Below are 21,052 nucleotides of genomic sequence, written 5' to 3' on the forward strand. Positions count from 1 at the left end.
ATCCAACCATCTCGTCCTCTGTCGTCCCCTTCTCCTTGTGCCCTCCATCTTTCCCAACATCAGGGACCTTTCCAGGGAGTCTTCTCTTCTCATGAGGTGGCCAAAGTATTGGAGCCTCAGCTTCATGATCTGTCCTTCCAGTAAGCACTCAGGGCTGATTTCCTTCAGAATGGATAGGTTTGATCTTCTTGCAGTCCATGGGACACGCAAGAGTCTCCTCCAGCACCATAATTCAAAAGCATCAATTCTTCGGTGATCAGCCTTCTTTATGGTCCAGCTTTCACTTCCATACATCACTACTGGGAAAACCATAGCTTTTACTATACGGACCACTCTCTTGGGGCCCCCCCAAAAAATTAAAGGGAAAAAAATATGTACATTTCCAAAATATAAGATAAAAAACAAATAAAACAAAAGCTACATACAGCAATGGTGTATTTTGTGTAGGCTCCTGTGATGTAAGTAATGGGCCCTGTCTGCTAGCCTGCTCCCTAAAATATCACTGGTTTGCTCATTTCTATATATAGGGTGCCTACATTCTGCATGGACTGGTTGCATGTCTTTAGATACCTATTAGGTCCATAAATTACTATATAGCATATATTCAACACAAAAAAAAACAGTGACAATTTGTTGTTGACAAAGGACAGCTGGACATATAAAGGGCCTCATCAAACTTAAATCCAGCCCTGCCTGTGTGCTCCCTCTAGGCTATGAAAATCAGGGGGTGAGGAGAAGTCTGTTTACAGTCCCATTAAGGAGCAGGGCCTTCTTCATGCTACATCTGTGGAACATACTCTGTGTTCAAAATTGGTGGTTCTCCCAGATGGACGTAATTAAAAATGTAATTTGTTTTACCAGAATAGGACAAACTGGACAGGAGCCTAGCAGTTATAGCTTGATTTTTCATTGTTTTACGTTTTAATTATTCATAAAAAATTTTACTGATAGCGTAACTATTGCTTTTATCGTGTTTGTATTTTGTGGTGGTTAGCCATCCTGGGGCCCTGTGGAGGGAAGAGAGGAATACAGGAATGAACAATAAATAATTATCTCGATTGACTACCAAGAGAGAAAAGTAAACACAGAGGGCTACTTTCGATAAGGAGCCATTGCTGCCTCCTCTGTTTTTGCCCGATTTTTGGACAGGTTTACTAGTCCCTGTCCAGAAGCCTTTTTCTTGTGCTCCTTTTTCTTGTGCATTCATTATTTCTCTATCTGTCACCAACCAAGATGGTAAAACAGAGTGGTTATCCTTGATCCCACTCTCAGCACTGTTTGCACCTGCAAAGATTTTGGTACAGACCTACTGCTTCATTCTGGAGCATGCACCACAGCTTTCTGCTGAAGTCCTGTAACTTTTCATACCACAAATGCTGCCGGTTTTGTTTTCCCAGACTTTGTTGCGCCATAGAGCAAGAGTGACCTTCTGGGTAGCAATAGTGTGTCGTCAATTGGGAAGCATCACATAACTTAGTAAAGCAGAATGATGTGTGGATGGTCAACTATAAATCTGCTAATGGCTTATTATTGCATCAGTAACATGTTGCAGAATACACCTGGTTGGGGGAATCCCACCAGTCTGGAGATGCCCAGGTATCTAGAATAATATATGTTTTTAATTTAAAACGAAACAACCTCCTAAGGACGGAGTTTTCTGGAGTGTTGAGGGTTCAGGTAGATTGGGAGTGGAGGGAGACGGAAAAACAGCATGGGCTGGAACATAATCAGCCTGATCAAGCGAGTGACCGTTTATCATGCCCTGGAAAAGGGTATTAGGTTAGCAAATGTATACCATAAGGCTTTCACCCCTTCTCTTAGTTCAAAATAGGCATTGGCCACATTGAAGTAAAAAAGAATTCTGGGTGAGAGAAATTAATTGGCATTGGAAGAAAAGCAATTCCTAGTTGCTTAATTAATAACTCCTCCAAGGGTTCCAAAGACCCTAGTAGCTTCTTGACTTATCCTGGAAGGCTTGGTGAACTTACGGTAAGTTTGGGGATGCACACCAAAGCTTCCTGCTCAGTTTACCCCAAATCTCTGCAGTCAGTGCTTTACAGTAATTGGATTGCCATGCTGAGATTCTCAGGTTTGGTGTTGGGTCCTATCTAGACCCTAGAACTTAGCAGAATCTCATACTATTGCACAATGGGCAACTTAAATCATGCCCTTCCCTGCAATTCCTGTTAAGTCCTCAGCTTGTCATAGTACATTCACCAACTGCAACCATTCAGTGATAGGAATTGGTGACTAAGAGACTGAGCTACACACAAGGATGTTCCTAGTTTAAATCTTCCCTCTACCCTGAATTAACTAGGTGGCCTTTTCAAGTCAATCTCAAACCTCCCCCCTTATTTATTCATGTTATTAAAATATTTTTATATACCACTATTCATAAAAAAACAACCCATCAGGGTGATTTAAAACAGTTATAAAGAAAACCATATAAAAAATTTAAAACCAGATCTGATTATTATGGAAAGATGTGTTGTTAATTGCCTGCATAAGCCTGACAGAATAGAAAAGTTTTCAGCAAAGTGGAAATAGAGGGTCCCTGCTGAATCCCTGTTGGCAAAGGGTTCCACAAGACACAGCTGATGGTGCTAAAGGATGTTTTAATAATGGTGTCACATGTCAGGTGCCTTCTGCAGCCCCACACTGAGCACCTTGCAGTAATCCAGCCTCAAGGTTTCCAGTGCATGGACTACACTGGAAAAGAACACCTGTAGCTGGTAAACTAGACAAAGCTGGTAAAAGGCACTCCTAGCCTCAGAGAGCATGGGTCTCTAATGAAGTACCCAAGCTACACACCTACAATGTGGGATAACAATAATAATTGACCTTACAGCAGGGGTAACTGTAGTTGTTGAGATGCTGGACTGTAATTTCCATTATCCCTGACCATTGATTATGCTGGTGGCTGTTGTAGTAGTCCAATAACAGGTGGAAGGCCACTAAGTTCCCCTTCCCTGCATTGTAGGGTTCTTGCAAGGCTTGTAGCTAGATGCATTAGCACTGAATATGAAAGTTTTCCACAACAGCTTGCAATTATGGTGGCATCTCAGAATCTGTATTCATTTTGAATACCAGTTCCTTACATCTCATAAATGTAACACTGCAGCATATCCCCAAAATTATTGATTTGGCAGGTGAAATGTTAGGCATCTTGCTCTGGTTCTGAATCTAAAAATGTTAATATTAATGCTTAATAATTTGATAGTGTAAAAGAGATCCTTGTTACCTAAGATTTTTATGCCCTGCCATCCTATCTATCTTACTTGTGAGAACCCAGACATCTTCCCACAATGGAAGAGCTGATGTATCTTCCTGCAACAAAAGTTTGTTGTTGGTACAGTACAATTCCCATCCCTATCCAGTATGGACTGGCAATATGAATGCTGAATAATAGTAGTAGAAGAAGAAGAGTTTGGATTTGATATCCCGCCTTTCACTCCCTTTAAGGAGTCTCAAAGCGGCTAACAATCTCCTTTCTCTTCCTCCCCCACAACAAACACTCTGTGAGGTGAGTGGGGCTGAGAGACTTCAAAGAAGTGTGACTGGCCCAAGGTCACCCAGCATGTGGAGGAGCGGAGACGCGAACCCGGTTCCCCAGATTACGAGACTACCGCTCTTAACCACTACACCACACTGGCTCTCTGAATAGTGATTCAGTCTGTTTCTGAAGATGGGCACAAGGCATCCCATGTAGAATTAAATCTACTTTTCTTTTATTTGAAATCTTGTGCATTCTGAGAACTACTAGTGCACCAGCTGGTAAGATCTTCAGTTAATGAAATGTGCTTGCAGCTTTTGTACATGCAGAAAATGATTTCCTGAAGGCGCAAAACGAAACCCTTTATGTTATAAATTTTAGCCATGCAATCTCTGCATTAAACCCAGGACTAGTTCTCTTAAATAAAAATCATTCATCTTTCTTTTTTCTCAGTCTCTGTGTGTAGATACAGACTTTTTTGTGGGGGTTGTCTGTTGCGCTGGGTGCTATATAAAGAATGAGGATGGGATAGGGATGGAGGTGGCGCTGTGGTCTAAACCACTGAGACTCTTGGGCTTGCTGATCAGAAGGTTGGCAGTTCAAATCCCCGTGATGGAGTGAGCTCCAGTTGCTCTGTCCCAGTACCTGCCAAGCTAGCAGTTCAAAAGCACACCAGTGCAAGTAGATAAATAGGTATCACTGTGGCGGGAAGGTAAATGGTGTTTTCATGTGCTCTGGTTTCCATCATGGTGTCCAGTTGCACCAGAAGCGGTTTAGTCATGCTGGCCACATGACCCAGAAAGCTGTTTGTTGACAAATGCTGGCTCCCTCGGCCTGAAAGCCAGACGAGCGCTGTAACCCCATAGTCTCCTTTGACTGGACTTAACCATCCAGGGGTCCTTTACCTTTACCTTTATATGAAGAAATCACCCTTATTCCAGTAGCCAGGAATCTTTGCCCCATCATCCTGTTGTGTAAACACTGATGTGTAAGGATTCACCACCACCGCCCCAGCATCAAAACATGATCAGCACCATGTTCTTCGACAGTTTTGAACAGCTTTCCCTCCTTCCCTATCAAATCATAGGACCAATCAGATTCATCCAATGAAGATTCTTAGATAGAACAGTATGAGTACTGCCTGTTCCTGCACATGGAGACTTTTCCAGAGTGATACTGTTGCATAGGTACCAGAAACTGGTTTTATTTGTTTTAATAAAAATCATTTAGCACTACTCATATTTCAGCAAAACAATTTTATGCAAAACACTTGTTCTTACATAATTTGTACAGAAACCATGAAACGATACATAAAACACCTCAAATGCACTGGGAAAGGGAGTGATATGTAGAGCATAAATAGCACTGTAAGAAAGAAGTTTTACAGTGTATTTCTACAATAATTTGTTCAGAGCACTTAAAAGTAGCTTCCAAGATGATAATGTAATGTACGGCCACAGAACTGTCTATGAAGAACAAAAGTAGAATGACTTACAGTATTCATTAATAATTTCTAATATCCAGTATTTCCTCCTGAAGGGGTTGAACAGCGACTTTAATATTTGTTTGATTGAGTTCTTTGTTTTTCCTTCTGGAATGAAATGCCGATTACTCCCTAGTACTGTACTGAACAATGTCAGAGGTTTGAGGCTCTCTTTCCGCTAAAAGGTTTGCCATGGATTTTGAAATTGTTAACTCTTCTTCTGCTGCTTCTTCCGTTCCACAGCTATACGCAAAGTTTTGAAAATCAAATCTATGTTATTTTGGATGTTGTACTCACAAAGTTTTACTAGCTTTTGGAAGTCCTTTTCTGAATACCGCAAAGTATATACATCATATGGTCCAAAGGAACTGGTAAGATCACCAATATCACCATCTTCCATCTCCTCAGGGCTTCGTTTCACACCTAAGATTTAAAAACAATATATAAGTAGGTAGTTTTATTTCAGAGGGATAGCCTGGTTTTTGTTGCAGCAAACACCACAGAGAGTCTTGTGGTATCGTAAAGACTAACAGATTTAATTCAGCATAAACTTTTGTGGGCAGGAGTCCACTTCTTCAGATATATAAATTGTTAATTGTCATGCATGAGGTATATGTACATGGGAAATAACCCGGAAAGAAATAAAGATATCATCTTGGTGAGGAAAATAGGGAAGGCTTATTATTGTCTTCAATAATTTGTACAGCAAAATGCATTACAGACTTTAAAGCGTCTCTTTTGGAAAATCATTCTGTTGGAGTGTAATTATTCTTCCCTTTATTTCATTTTCTCCTCAGTACAGAAGCAGTGTGCCCGAATCTTCTTTCGGAATGTGTGGCTGAGACCGGACTGAATTAAAACTGGGTCTTTAGGTCTGAGTGCAATACTTCATCCAGCTGACTGTGCTATCTCAAAAATCAATGCTTTGGTCCAAATGCTGGCATAGAAGACCTATGACATCTCCCATCTCCCAAGTACAACTGCAGAAAAAAACTCGATAGCTTTTTGGGGTGGCAGTATTTTTAGAAGAGCACTTGAAGCCACATGTGCATGGGACATGCACAGCCCAGTGTCACCTCCGATGTTGCAAAGAATATGACTGGTGGGGGAAGGGGGGGGCGTATCCTGAATTGTGTACTGCTTCTGTTTAGTAGTAAGCATGTCTTACCCCTGCTTCTTCATTTTCCTTTTGAAACAACTCTCTTAGATTTCCAACTTAGTCAAAGAACAGAATTGATCATAATGTAATGAAAAGCAAAAATTATCAGACTTGTATAGACTTACCAGGCGCTTTATACTCTTTGAATGTGTCACACACTAAGGGGAAAAGAAGCACTATTGGAATTTCAGGGCCCTCTTGATCTCCCACCAAGTAGCATTCCTTCAGATCACCATCGTCCTTTGGTATAATTTGAGGGAATGGGACTCCTTGTTCTGAGAAATACTCTGCGGCTTTTTCCAGAGGCTATGTAAGGGGGATAAAATCCAAGCATGATTTTAATAGTGGAGCCATTACTTGATAGACTGGAAGTGCATTCGCACACGCCTAATTCGTAGACTTTTTTTTTTTAATCTCTGGTTTCCCCAATCCCAGCAACATGGGACACTGCAGAGTTTGCACTTCACCTGTGACCAGAAGGTCATCTTAAATTCTCCATTAAAGGGCTTTGAGATTCTATTATGCTGCAGAACAAACTAATTATATTGTTAACCATCTCTTTTTGGGGAGAAGGGTGCCCTTAGTTGCCCAGACTTAACTATGTGAACAGCTTGTAGGGTGATTGGAAACCTTAAAGAACCCCACCCATTAATATCAATTTTGTTCAACCTTGCTCAACTCCCAGAACTTCCATCTCTGTTCTGAGTAAATAAGAGGAAGAGTTGGAGAAAGGAGTGCTGAGGGCAAGAGAAGAAACGCCCCCCCCCAAGCCCTTGAGAAAGTAAGTCTTCAAGGGGATTAATTGCTTTGGGACCTTTCATTTGGTAAAAAGTGCTATAAAAATCTCATAAAATAAATCAATCCACAGTTGTCCCAGTGGTAGCAGCAGTATCAAAGCAAAAGGCCTTTTCCTTGCAACTGAAAGAAAGAAAGAATGGGAAAGAAGTTTTTCTCAGTGTGGTCTGGAAACTTGGCTGGTACTGTTCTTGCAAACAGGACTGAGAACATACATCCTGTGCATAGGCTTTTAACAGCTCTCACACAAAAGTCACCTCCTTATTTGTGTATTCAGAACTGACTTCCAAATATATGCCTTGTGTACATGCAAACAAAAAGCAGCAGAACTTGTCTAGAAGAGAAAAAACTGATTTGGTGGACCTAACTGCTCTCACAGAAGCCGTGGTGCAATGTGAATAAAGCTAGCAGAATATTTATCTTATCTCTCTTCCATCTGACAGGGAAGATGTGTGAAAGACAGCATTTGTCAGTTTCCCCTTCTCACAGCCCTGGTATTGCTGATGGAGGAAACAGCTGCAGGAAGATGATTTCAACAGAAGAGAAGGCACAGGGTACAGACCATCAACTTCCTCTTTGTATGATAGGGACAGAAATGAGTAACCGACTGTCAAAAGCAAATAAGTTATGCACACTCCCATTATTTGTGTTGGGGGGGAAGCTGTGCTCAAGATTACTTACCATTATTTGTGATCCTGCGCTGTAATTTAAGTGTATTATGAGATCCACATTTCTTCCCTGCCTCATGAGTGGTGGGTAGCTGCTTTCAAAGGCAAATGCATTATCTACCAGATACAGGTAATCTTCAGCTCCTGTCAGCTGGTTCGGAAAGGTATCAAGATCACAGTCTGAAAGAAATGAATTTGTGGTCAGAAACGGGCAGTGCTGCTCCTACGGGGAACATAAAGAAACAGAAAATGCACTCAAAATATAGTTCTCCCCACTCATGACATTTCAAGAGACTGTCCATTTCTGGTCTCTGAACTTCTGCCTTTCAGTAACTGGGTAGAGCACACAGTTTCTGTTGCCTACCCAGGAAGTCCTTCCCCTCTGGAAGAAGATGAAATGGTCAGTCCTTAAAGACTCCCTGATTACCATATGAAGGCTTTAGGTATTGGCCAAGCAAGCTAACCCAAGGGAACTTTCATTTAAAAAAGAGCTCTTGCTATACCTTTCCACTTTGAAAATTCGCTCTCTAGGTATTCGTTGTGCATCGGGCAGCCTCTCAGAAAATTAGGGACCACCGAAACTGCTGGTCGCCACATAATGACATTTTCAAAAGCATTGGCAAGGCTGTCCGGAGGATACTGCATACGGGTAGGGAGTTTATCTGTTGACGGATACCAAGGACACTCCTCTGTAGAAGGAACAACATATGAAATGCATTTTTTTCCCTATGTTAGAAAATAGTAACCATGCTATGAGATCCTTGGAATTTACTGTGCTTCATTTCCCCATACCATCTTGGCTTTCTACAAGTTTGGTTTTGTCTCAAATCTACCTAAAACTCCAAAATACTGTTCCAAAGCTGGTCTGCTTATATATGGTCTGCTTCATATATGGTTTCTTAATGTGATTATGTGCAACATTTCATCTGCCTGCATCATGTAGGTAGACAGCTGTTACCCCAGCTCTGTTCTGCACCAACATATGTCATAGGTGTCATCTATTGTTGATATAACCTGCACTGCTGTATAGGGCCAGCATTTACTAGCCATTTGGACTGGCAGCAATAGCCATGAGATCCAGCCCAAACCCTATCTGATTTGCAGGAGTTAAGCTCAAATGTGTTATCACTGTTGCAGGAAGCAAACATTGGGAAACACCTTTGTTGGTAGTATTCCACTCTAAGCTCATCCAGTCAGTATAATATTCACTTGTTCCCCCACCCTTGTGCTAATTGTCAGTATTGAGTAACAATAGGGTAAACTGTTTTTAAATGAGGTTTTGAGTCCTTAGTTCCTTTTACTTAGAAAATCAAAGTCATACTTTACCAATATGTCCCTGTTACCACTGTCATACTTTATTTAAAAAAAGAAAAACTATTTTGTTTAAAGTGTACCTGATTAAAAAAATATGTCTTTGCTAACACAGGCACCATATAGGATTTACACTTTGTTGCAAACTTGTGTTTTGGAACCACCGCAATAAAAACAGAATAACACCACTAAAATATTTAAAATGCTATTGTAACAACAAGCAGCAGTGATACATGATGCAACAAAAAGCTGTGATCCCAAGGAACAGAGTATTAATCTAAATCAAACTGAATCATAAGCAGAATGCATACAAAAAGCTAAAAAGGAGGGAGCCAGATGAGCCTTTTGAGGAAGCCCATGGCCTGCATATCTCAGATGCTGGTGGCACACAGAACAAATGTTTCACAACAGATCTTAAATCAAAAGCAGAATTCTGGGATTCCGGACCTGAAGCACTTGAACTTTTAAAGGTGAGGACCAGTGGTCTGAACCAGTGGTCCGGAAACACACCAGGAGCCACTGCAGATCAAATAGCAATGGTTATATGCTTTGAATAGCAAGACTCTGGCAGCAGCATTCTGCACCAGCTTCCATTTCCTTAGTTTTCAAAAGCAACCTACTGTAGAGAGCTTTGCATTACAGTAGATGATAGCCAAAATGTGCCCAGGGAAGTGAAACTGGCCAGATCTGTCTGTTCTAGAAAATGTGTAACTAGAACTCCAGCTGAAGCTATGCACTGAAGTTCCTGGCCACAGACAACCATTGCTCCTCTAAGAGCATGGGTGGTCCAGCAGCATCTCAGTGCAATGCACCTGATTGTTCAGACACAGTGCTATCCCATCAGAAACTCTGTGTATCACCAGTTGTAGGCTAGCTCTCTTCTGGTCATTTGTATCTCCATTTTATCTGGATTTAGCCTCAGTTTCTTTGTCCAAATCCAGTCCAGTACAGATCCCAAACACTGGTTTAGAATCCCCATTACTTCTCTGGAATCTGCTAGAACTAAGAGATGGAGTTATGGGGGACAGTACTCCAAAACTGTGGATGGCTGCTCCCATTGGGTTAACGTAGGTGATGAACAGCACAAGGATACAGTGGTGCCTCGCAAGACGAAAATAATCCGTTCCGCGAGTCTCTTCGTCTAGAGGTTTTTTCGTCTTGCGAAGCAACCCTATTAGCGGCTTAGCAGATTAGCGCTATTAGCGGTTTAGCAGATTAGCGGCTATTAAAGGCTTAGCGGCTAAAAGGCTATTAGCGGCTTAGAAAAAGGGGGGGGAAGCGAAAAAGAATCGGAACAGTCGCAAGACGTTTTCGTCTTGCGAAGCAAGCCCATAGGGAAATTCGTCTTGCGAAGCAGCTCAAAAACGGAAAACCCTTTCGTCTAGCGGGTTTTCCGTCTTGCGAGGCATTCGTCTTGCAGGGCACCACTGTAACAAGATGGACCCATGACAAGATGGAGTCCCTCAGAGGCACTTTCTGGAATCAGGCTCCAGATAGGGCTGGAATCATCACAATACAGTGCCATCTCAGCCCCAGACTAGCTAGCCAATCCGGAGAAATCCTGTGGTCTATGATACTGGAAAATGCCCAGAAGGACAGCAGAGCAAACAGGTACACACCATCCTGTTTCTTTTCTGGTAAAGGTCACCTAGCAGGGCAACAAAGTCAGTCCCAGGGCCAAAACCAGGCCAAAGTAAGCTTGTGATTATTTTGTATATGGCACTAATAATTACTGGTGTGTTTTGTAGCATTGCCTTAAAGAATTGTAAAATACATCACTGAAATACAAAAGGCCCACTGATGTGTTGTGCACATGTAGGGCATAGTCATGTTCCTACTTTTTGCCCTGCCCTGACATCAGGTCTCTCTCTTCTGATAACCACAGGTTGCCTACAGTTGTCCGTGAAGTCACCCCAAAAAGCAAGCTCCTGCTTATGTGCATGATCTGAACACCTGAACAGGCAGAAGCCTGTGTGTTAAGAGCTGCTTTATGGGCAACTGTGATGGTTACTGAAAAGAGAGAGGCAAGGCTAAAAGCACTACTCCCAAGTAAACACAGCTATAACATACACACAAATAGCACATAAATAGGACTACAGAAGGAAAGTACATAAATGTTCTGTCCCCATAAATAAACAGAGCAGAAACAAAAATTGAACAGTAACTTACCAAGGTCAGTTATTCTATTTCGTGTCCACATCTGCCAAAAATCTTCCGTACTAACACTCATAAACCAGACATCCATTATATTTATAGAAAATACACTACTCCAGATTCCTGTGATAGGGAAGAAGTTGGGAATAATTTGTGTAGTTTTCATGTTTGAGATGCCCATGTTACATAGTGCCTAAAAGTGGGTGAGCTGCGAGTCTATTTCTTGGTTCAAATCTCACCTCAGTCATGAACCTTTAGGAAGAGCCTCTACTCAGCCTTCTGTTTATGCTAATATATTAATACTGGTATACATTACAAGACTGATAGGGTATACTGAGATAATGTATATAAGAGACTTTGAACAAGAATTGAGCCAAAACTTCTCAGAAGATCACCCAAGAGTGCTAAGGAACAAAGCTAAGCTGGGGACATTGGCCAGGCTGCCAACACAGTTGCCACCGTAAGGGGGAAAAAAAAAGGATATAAATGCTGGAAGGGGAGAGAGAGAAGAAGCAATGTACATGCCACACCTAATGGTGAGGCACACTTCCTAGAAACTGGATAATTTCTTATCCCTCCAGAGAATAATTGACAAAATGGTACCCATTTTTGCTGCCTATGAATAGGGTGAAAAAATCCAGGAAGTTGTTTTTGCTCTGTTCTAGTTATGAACACATAAAATGTTTTAAGATTGCTACATCATTATAATTTATAGTTTCTTAGTATAAGCACACAGAGCCACCTACTGGTAAATTAGAACAGAACACATGATGGGATTTGAAATTATTGGTTATCAAGAACATCTAAGTAAGTAGCTCAGATGTAGCTCATTAGTAGCAACACTCCAAACGCTGCAGTTATGGAACTATCATAATTTATTTTGCGTCTTTGGTCCAATCATCAAATGCATTCCCACCCTCTTGCTAATTGCATATAGGATGTGGAAGTGCCTATTTGCCAGCAACAAGGTATAGGAAATGTTTTGTGCATGCTCTTCTAATACATATTGGTCACAGTAGATGATAATTAAGCACACACTTAATTTAAATGTGCTTTTTAATAAGACAGATATGTCCCAAATATGTTTAGTCTTTCAGTGTTTTAAGCCAAACATAGGAAAATTCTAAATAGAGTAGGTTTTATGTGCTCATAGCAGTGGCAAATAGATTGTTTATCAAAAGAACCTTACTGTACACAGAACTATTTATAATCTGCTAGAGCTCTGTGCTAAAGACTCAAATACTCCTAAAAATAAAAGTATTTTACTATTATTAGCTACAATCCTGTGTCAATTAATCTGAACTAGATGGGCCATTGGTCTGATTCAGCCAGATCTTCTTATGTTCTTAACTCAATGGGACTTACTGCTGAATAGGTGTCTATAGGACTGCCCTATTAATTACCTTCCAAGAAGCAGATCCGTGATTCTGGGATTTTCTTCATCAAATGACCCATAAAGAATTCACTGCCAAAATGTTCAGCACGAATGTAGGCTCCGTATTTTTGAAATCCCACTTCATATGGGGTGAACTCCAACCATTCTAAAAAGGAAGCCACATAAGAGTATCTTTTAGTATTCCTAAATTACATGAACCAGCCTTTCTAGTCCTCAGTTCTACTGTTTGAGAATTAAATGCAAGCATATATTTATAAAATATTTGCAATTACCTCTAAATCCCCGATTACTTAGTTTTTCCTTTACATTGAGACAAAGATACACAGGCAGAGGGTTCTGGCCATTAGTCAACGCCCGCTGCTGATCTGTGAGTTTATTCTGATCTACCTGTTTGTGAAAGGCAGAAAGAAGCAATTAATGTAGCTGAAAAGGGTGTAAGAGGCTGTTCTAGAATTTATACTCTAGTGATGGCATCTTACTCTAAACCGAAGCCCAAACCATTGTGTTAAGTTAGTGTGTTAGCCTACTTTGATTCAGTTGTTCTTTCTAAACAAAAAGGGATACGTGCAATTAAATTCTGCCCAACCCCATTCAAAATGAACATTAATGAAAGGTTTTTGAAAGAGCTTGAGGCTTCCTGCATTGAAAAATCTTTTCTTAATGAAAGGTACAGATACTCAAACAATGGACACAGTTGTGAAGAGCGTATTGCTAACATTTTCTGTACAAACAAATGTTTATTTGAGAAACCTCCCTAGGAAGCTGCCTTATAACATGGTTGCCATAAGTTCGGGATCCAAACAGGAATTTCAAAAAATTGACAAAATGTCAGGGTTTTTGCCAGAACAGAACCAGGAAGTGTGTGTTTGTGTGCTTTTTACTTCTTGCAATATGGCCACCCTACCTTATAATGAGCCAGACAACTGGTCCATTTAGCTCAGTACTGATTACATTGAGTGGCAGTGACTGTCCAGAGTTTCAGGCAGGGTTTTCTACCTGGAGATGCCAGGAATTCCCCCCCCCCCGGGAGATGCTGTTACCACTGAGCGATATCCCTTCCGCCAATATCATTTGATGGGAGTGATTAGAGGAGGCTCATAAGCCCCCATTCACACTTCATTCCATGCAAATGGGCCCCACATAATTAAAGGGTAGCATGGCTGTCCCACAATCCTTATTCCTGAAGTTGTGCCTGGTCCAGTTCCATCCTTGGCCTCTGTACATTTAAAGTGTGAACTGGCTAGACTTGTGATTGGGAGCAGTGTGGCCCCATGACCCTTGCACCATATGGAGTTTCTTCGTGTGGGATAACACGTGAAAGCTGAAGGATTCCTATATGCATCGAATGTATGATAAACACCCAACTATTTGCAGTGCACGTATATCCTTTTCTGACTTCAGACACCAAACATCACAGTGTACAATGAGGATTGATATAGATGTTCCATCCACACCTCCACAATATGGCGCCCAGGCAGAATTTACAGTGCTCCCACCTCAGCCCCTACTGGTAGGTGCCAACTCCCTGGGGGCCCAAGCACCCACAGAATTCCCCATGAAGGGGCTGGGCACCCACAAATTTTGGTGCCAGGGCCATGTGTAGTTTTCATTCCTACAGCCATGCATGCTGGATGGCACCCACAACCCCAGGGCCAAGCTGACACTCGTATCTGACATTATATTTTGGTATGTTAAGAAGCATGGTTGGGATTGTGTTCAATGAAGCACTAAGCAGCTCATTCCATCAGCACAATGATCATCACAATCCTTGCAAAACGTAATGTTCCCTCCTCTCCTCTGTCTGCCCACTCCCTAAATCTGTTCTAGTGTGTGTGTGTTCCCACAATCTCTAGAGCAGATTAGGGGATGGAGGGAAGTCCTATTCCACTAGCAGTAATTCTTGCACTTCTGCGATTATTTAATTGAATACCATCCGTTACCTAGCACTTTTCCGTGTGGAGAAAAAACAAAATGGATTTTACTAGTAATTTAGGATTGCTGTCTTTGGGTAATTTATTCTTATGGAATCAAGCACTTCTGTGATATACGCTACTATTTTGTAACTAAAAAAAATTATCCTGCCCAGATGCCTCACTTGATCTTACTGGGATGCAGTGTTAGAAACTGAGATATGAAAGCTAGCAGCTAAATGGCACCTTAAACCTTGGTTGTGGGCACAACAACAGAATGTCTAGGCATGCTTTTTTATACCAAGATTACAAAGCTGAAAACGAATGAACTACAGCTAAAATATTATGTTCATTTTTCACATGGTCTAGTCCTTCCCCTGCCCACCCCCACCCCACACTAATATTCTTAAGAGGGTCTCTTCTCCAGTCTTCAGGCAGTAGCTGGAAGTGGGAAGGCAGAAAAGGGTCCTCTTTTCCTTCCACTCTGCAAATCTTTTAATCTGAAATCTTAGGCGCCGTACTGCGCCCAGAGCTCAGAAACTGCTCATGCTAATGAAATTGCCTGTCACAAAATTGTGCCTAGAACAATGAGAATTTTGAACACTGTTGGGATGTATTTGACTTAATCAGAGTAAAGCTGTTGAAACTATTAAGCTTGTCACAACTAATTTAAGTTCATTAATTTCAGTGGGTCTACTCTGAGTATGATGGAACTTGAAATGCTTCATTTTTGCTAGATTGTACCCCTAATCAAAACTAGGCATTAGCTGGTGTTTTTAGAGTAAAGTATATAATACCGTATCGTGTAGCATGGCTTCAATGATAAGTCCCCAAAGATCTGTAAAAGAGATATGATGCCCTTCTTGATAACGCTGCCACAGCTCCTTTGAATAGTATGCTAGACGTTCTGGGGAAAAACTGGCAAGGAACTTGTTTTTTTTCAGTTGTTTTTGGACTTCAACGAGTGGCTCTTCTAAATTTTTATGTGACCAATTAGGATCATCATACAAATTTGCCATTGTCCTGGAAAGAAACACAGTAAATACAGATTTGGTTCAGAAGAGGAGAAACATGAAATGTAGGTGTTTGACACTTTGTGGCCATGTCTTTACTTGAGTTCTAGGTTTGGGGGATCCATGTGAACTGTATTGAGAGCAGCAATTATTGGAGCATTCCCAGTAAAAGATTGGCCATTTGTGCTAGCCAAAGATGATAACTCAGCTTTCACTACTTTGAGAGCCAGTGTGGTGTAGTGGTTAAGAATGGTGGACTCATAATCTGGTGAACTGGGTTCGATTCCCTTCTCCTCCACATGCAGCTGCTGGGTGACCTTGGGCTAGTCACACTTCTTTGAAGTCTCTCAGCCCCACTCACCTCACAGAGTGTTTGTTGTGGGGGAGGAAGGGAAAGGAGAATGTTAGCCACTTTGAGACTCCTTCGGGAAGTGATAAAGCGGGAAATCAAATCCAAACTCTTCTTCACTAATGACCACAATCAAGATTTGTATATGGAATAATAGACAAAGCTTTACCTAATGATTTCTGCTTCTTATGCAGTTGTTAAAAGCCCAGCACTTCCATTTTAAAAAGTGGGATGGGTAACCAAAACTACATCAAAAAAGCTACAGAATTAATAGCATGAGATGATTCAAGCAACATTGACCATTCTACAGTAGGAAGGAAGGAAGTGCATTTCTGATCCCAAACTTGGTGATCAGTCAGATTTGAAAAAGAATAAAAATCCATCCACCTAGATTGCTGTAATTCACTCTACCTGGAGCTGCGCCTGAAGATAGCCCAGATGTTTCAGCTGGTTTTGGCTAGAACCAAATTAATTAGATAACATTACAGCGATCTTGTACCAGGTATACTTATTGCCAATTTGTTCAAAAGCTCAATTCCAGCTGCTAGTTTTGACCTTTAAAAGCCTATATATGGTGTGGGAAACCTGTGGCCTTCCAGATGTTATTGGAGCCCTTTCCACCAGCACCAGCTAGCTTAGCAAATGGATGGGGATGGTGGAAATTACAGTCCTTCAACATCTAGAGGGCCTCTGGTTCTCCATCTCTGCCCTAAAATTGTTTGTAACCAGAATAACATAAGCATTGGCACCTGCTTTTTCCTCCTGCCTTCAGAGCTATGCCAGTGGATACTCACAAGTACTTTTTTCAGTTGTGACCAAGATTTGGAAAAACCCTCCTTAGAGGCATCCACTTAATCCCATTCTGGCATTCCTTTAAATGAGCAGCAATAACGTTGTTTTTTGTTTTTTTTTTTAAAAAAACAAATCAGTGAGATTTTGCAAAATTTGCTCTCACTTTTTTTATGTTGCCACTGTCTTTCAAGCTGCTTTTAATCCATTGTATTGAATGGGTTTAAATTGTTATTGTTTTTAATACTGTGTTTTATTTCTCTAGACTTGATTATACTACGGAAAGACAGGGTATTAGTTTCAAAAACAAACAAGTTTCTCCAAAGGAACCAATATTTACTGAAAGTTGACTGTAGCTACCACTTCCCCATCATGATAAGGTTGATAATAATAATAATAATAATAATAATAATAATAATAATAATAATAATAATTTATTTGTATCCCGCCCTCCCCAGCCGAAGCCGGGCTCAGGGCGGCTAACAACAATAAAACAGTACAACACAACACAACACTCTAAAACCATTCCTTATAAAATTAATTCAAATTAAACCACTGGCAACCATTGGGCCAGAGCTCCGCGAAGATTGCCGAGGGAGGGAGTCAGGCTGTGCCCTGGCCAAAGGCCTGGTGGAACAGCTCTGTCTTGCAGGCCCTGCGGAAAGATGTCAAGTCCCGCAGGGCCCTGGTCTCTTGTGACAGAGTGTTCCACCAGATCGGAGATACAGCCGAAAAAGCCCTGGCTCTAGTTGAGGCCAGCCTAACCTCTCTGTGGCCTGGGACCTTCAAGATGTTTTTATTTGAAGACCGTAAGTTTCTCTGTGGGACATACCAGGAGAGGCGGTCCCGTAGGTACAAGGGTCCTAGGCCGTATAGGGCTTTAAAGGTTAAAACCAGCACCTTAAACCTGATCCTGTACTCCACCGGGAGCCAGTGCAGCTGGTATAGCACCGGGTGAATGTGATCCCGCGGTGAGGACCCCGTAAGGAGTCTCGCTGCAGCATAAGGAACATCTTGTTATATTAATTCATTTCATTGCATCGTGGACATAAATATGGGTTACTTAACTCTTTTGCTCACATTTCCTTACCATGTTGTGCCAGATAAGCCAGTAAAATATGAAACACAGTCCAAAAGATCATACTTTTGGAGAGTCAACAGGTGGGAATATAATGCTGTAAGTGCTCTCATCCCCCCTCCTGTCGTCATAATTGCCACCACTGGCACCTGTTTTGATATAGAAAAAAGCAGAACATTCATTAGGATGGTTTATAAAGGGAAGGGGTCTTATAATTATATCAAGGATAGAAGCTGCTACAAAATATAGATACAGCTGGTACTTCAATATCTGGAGAGCTACAGCCATAACATTTCAAAAAGAACTCTGTGCAAGTCACTGCTCCCTGGAGCCATTCCCAGGTTCTTGGCAGAGCCCTTACATGCAGGCAAGCCAGTAGGGCAGGTATAGAATAGATTTGTGGAGCTTCAAACAGCGTGTCAATGGGAGCAGCAGAAAGGAATGCAAACGGAAAAGCCTTCCAGGTCTTGTTCCTGGAATCCAGGTCACAAGGAATTTAGCTGACTTGGGGAAACAGCACTAGCCCAGCTTATTTGCCCAGCAGTGACCTCAGGGGGAAAGATGGGATATGAGAGTACACATTGAGGTAATATTCACTGCTGGCATAAATTGTAAACTTTGTTAGAAAAAGATTGATGACATTTTTTCCTGGGATGGGTCCAGATTTTTAGAGCACACAGGTAGGTATGTGTGTGCAGAACTGCTACACCTGTTTGTTTGCCAGCTAATCTGCTTGCAGAAGTAGATCAAATTATATGTAAAATGTGCACCTCCCCCTTACCTCATCTTCACACAGATCTTCCTCAAGCTGTAGTGCCCTTTTAAAGGCAGCAGCAGCAACCTTTTTCCTTTTCTGCAGGAATTCCAGTTCCTCTGGACAGAGATCAAACCCCAAGCGAACATCTAAGCCCGATGTGCTGTAACACAGGTGAAAATGTATCATACAGCAGAACTTTCAGAATACACAAGAAGAGCCCTGGTAGATCAGACCAAAGGTCCAACTGGTCCAGGGCATTTTGCGCTCTCAGTGGCCAACCAGATACTTGTGCAAAGCACTATTGAAAATGGGCAGGTCTGCATCCATTGATGCTCAAAAATGTAAACCACTTTGCATAATGTGTGATGCTGGGCTGTGGCCAAACTGATAGATGATGCAATGTTAATTTAACTCCAACCAGAAAACCTCAAATCCAACTCACGATAGTGCAGAAATTTTAAAAGTACATTTTTTAGTTGCAAAAAACTCTTCCTCCACTTCTATAATGGTGAGCAGAGCACATTGCGTGTTCAGACCCAGAAACCTCCCCCCTAAATAAACACACATTTGACTCAAATTTTAGTTTTGGTTTTTGGCAGAATTTAGGCCACAACTTTATTGATTACAGAAGAGTGGTTGCATAGGTTCTGGTTCGACTAGCTCCCTGCACCCTTGCAGGCAGTGCTGATGCAGGGCACCAGAATAGGTCAGCCAGGGGTGAACACCTGAGGTAGGTGAAAAGCCCAGGAACAGACTATGTTCACTCCCCGATGCTCCCCTGGACTCAGGCACAGGCACAACCCCCTCTCAGGGGTTGACCAAACCAAGTTGAGTCCCTGGATTCCTTTAATGGAATACCCTTCACATAGGGATGGCGAGACCGTTCTCCCATCCCTATCACATGAACCAGAGCCTATCCGTAACCTTACAAGTTGTGACGATTTGCTACGTGGCAGGCGAAACCCAAATGGCAACAGCCAATCAGCCAAGTGGGGAAAATTCCTGCCATGCCCCTGTCCCAACGACAGACGGCACATGGCAGCATAGGAAGGCCAATTGCGAAAATGCCCTAAAAGTAGGGAGAGGTGGGCGGGTGTTCCGATGCACAAGCCGAAAGAGGAAGCTCTGGGTCACTTGATCTGTTTAGACTGCACCCCATGGCCAGATTAAGCCCAGCAACAAGGGACCTACCAATTGGGGGTTGTGGCTATCCAATATATCCACCCACAACCAGGAGGTCAGTCTCCAGGTCTCACCGCAACACGTGCCCTCTTTTAGGGAGGACACGCTTTATTGGAAGAGGACTATAATTCTGAATGTAATGACTCTCAAACAGTAGTAAAGGGGTTTGAGAAGTACAATTTCAAAGTCATAGTGTTAGTGCTAAACATATTCATTATGATCCTAAATTTACTTTTGGCATATGTTAAGATTTTCCAGTTTTCAAGTCAAAACTATATACAAATATTTGAGAGGAGATTTCTCAACTTGAAATTGAAGGCCCAAAATTTGGTTCCTTGAATCTAAGCTTCACAAAGCTACGGTAATGTTCTGTGAAGTAAATATGCGGGGGGGGGGGGAATTGGTCACATCTTCTAAAAATGGATAAAGCGGAAGAGCCAAAAACCACATTATTTTATTTCGACTGAATCTTACCAGGTCTTTGCTTTGAAGTGTAAATTAACTTCTTTGTCCTAAAAGTTAAGAATTTAAATACAATCAATTATGTCATATCATAAAAGCCTTCCCAACTTCCAAAAATAGACAAAATATATTTCCTGTTCTATGCCAGGTTTGCATATGCTGTTGTGAATGTCAAAAATCGGAGATGGTTTCTGTGTGTTGTTTTTATACTCTTTCTAATGATTGTTGACAATCTCTAAAATTTGGAATTCACAACATCATGTACATAATTTTGGTTTCATTCTGCAGTCGGTGATTCTAGTACCTTTACTGACTTATAAAGTGACCTCAACATATTCTGGAAAATGTGACTGCAGTTTATATATTGTGATAATATTTAGGAAGGATGTGGGCAGGGCATCTCCCATGTATTTAAGGTTGCAGTTATTCCACAGGACCATCCATTTCTCTAACTAGTCCCACACACTATAGTGGTTTTGTTTCATGCAGGCCAGTGAAGATAGCAGCCCCATGTCAAGCTTTCCTCCTGTTCCCATTGGGCAGTATTCAACTACTGCACCCCATCAACCCAACGTTTGTGCAACCCAACTGTTTGTGCAACACTTTTCCTCCTGCATGCACCATGCTTCTCCCCAGATCTGCTCCAGGGGTTTGGGGAAACCCCCTAGAACAGGGGCACATGGGTTGTGGGGGAAGAGAGAGAGAGAAAGTTCTGTGGTGCAAAAATGAATCCTTGCTATGACAGGAAAAAAAATGCTAAACAGTCGTACCTTGGTTCTCAAACAGAATCCATTCTGGAAGTCTGTTCGACTTCTGAAAACGTTCGAAAACCAAGGTGCGGCTTCTGACTGGCTGCAGGAGATCAGAACTGTCACTTCTGGATTTGCGGAGTTCAGGAGCCAAAACATTTGAGAACTAAGCTGTTCGAAAACCAAGGTACGACTGTATTGGATTCCACCCATTATAGTACCCTTATGGTACTTTTCAATGCTTGCTTCACTTGGGGGAAACGTAATGTGATGACATCACAACATTAGCCTGGGACCCAAGTAT

General features: G+C 41.7%; 1 protein-coding gene across 2 annotated transcripts in view; it reads right to left on the reverse strand.

Moving 5' to 3' along the window:
• Positions 1 to 4,667: 4,667 nt before the first annotated feature.
• LOC309541650 (cytosolic phospholipase A2 epsilon-like) overlaps positions 4,668 to 21,052 on the reverse strand; it is a 47,876-nt gene continuing 31,491 nt past the window's right edge. For both annotated transcript variants that reach the window (XM_082239744.1, XM_082239745.1), the window contains 11 exons: positions 20,012 to 20,049; positions 18,380 to 18,515; positions 17,611 to 17,747; positions 15,167 to 15,392; positions 12,732 to 12,846; positions 12,467 to 12,604; positions 11,079 to 11,186; positions 8,102 to 8,287; positions 7,612 to 7,778; positions 6,261 to 6,441; positions 4,668 to 5,399 (listed from right to left, as the gene is read on the reverse strand). In XM_082239744.1, the coding sequence (XP_082095870.1) occupies positions 5,185 to 5,399; positions 6,261 to 6,441; positions 7,612 to 7,778; positions 8,102 to 8,287; positions 11,079 to 11,186; positions 12,467 to 12,604; positions 12,732 to 12,846; positions 15,167 to 15,392; positions 17,611 to 17,747; positions 18,380 to 18,515; positions 20,012 to 20,049 (1,647 nt within the window). In that variant the 3' untranslated portion in view covers positions 4,668 to 5,184. The remainder of the gene's footprint in view (positions 5,400 to 6,260; positions 6,442 to 7,611; positions 7,779 to 8,101; positions 8,288 to 11,078; positions 11,187 to 12,466; positions 12,605 to 12,731; positions 12,847 to 15,166; positions 15,393 to 17,610; positions 17,748 to 18,379; positions 18,516 to 20,011; positions 20,050 to 21,052) is intronic.

Source organism: Podarcis vaucheri (assembly GCF_965113315.1).
Source record: "Podarcis vaucheri genome assembly, chromosome: 1".
NCBI lineage: Eukaryota > Metazoa > Chordata > Lepidosauria > Squamata > Lacertidae > Podarcis > Podarcis vaucheri.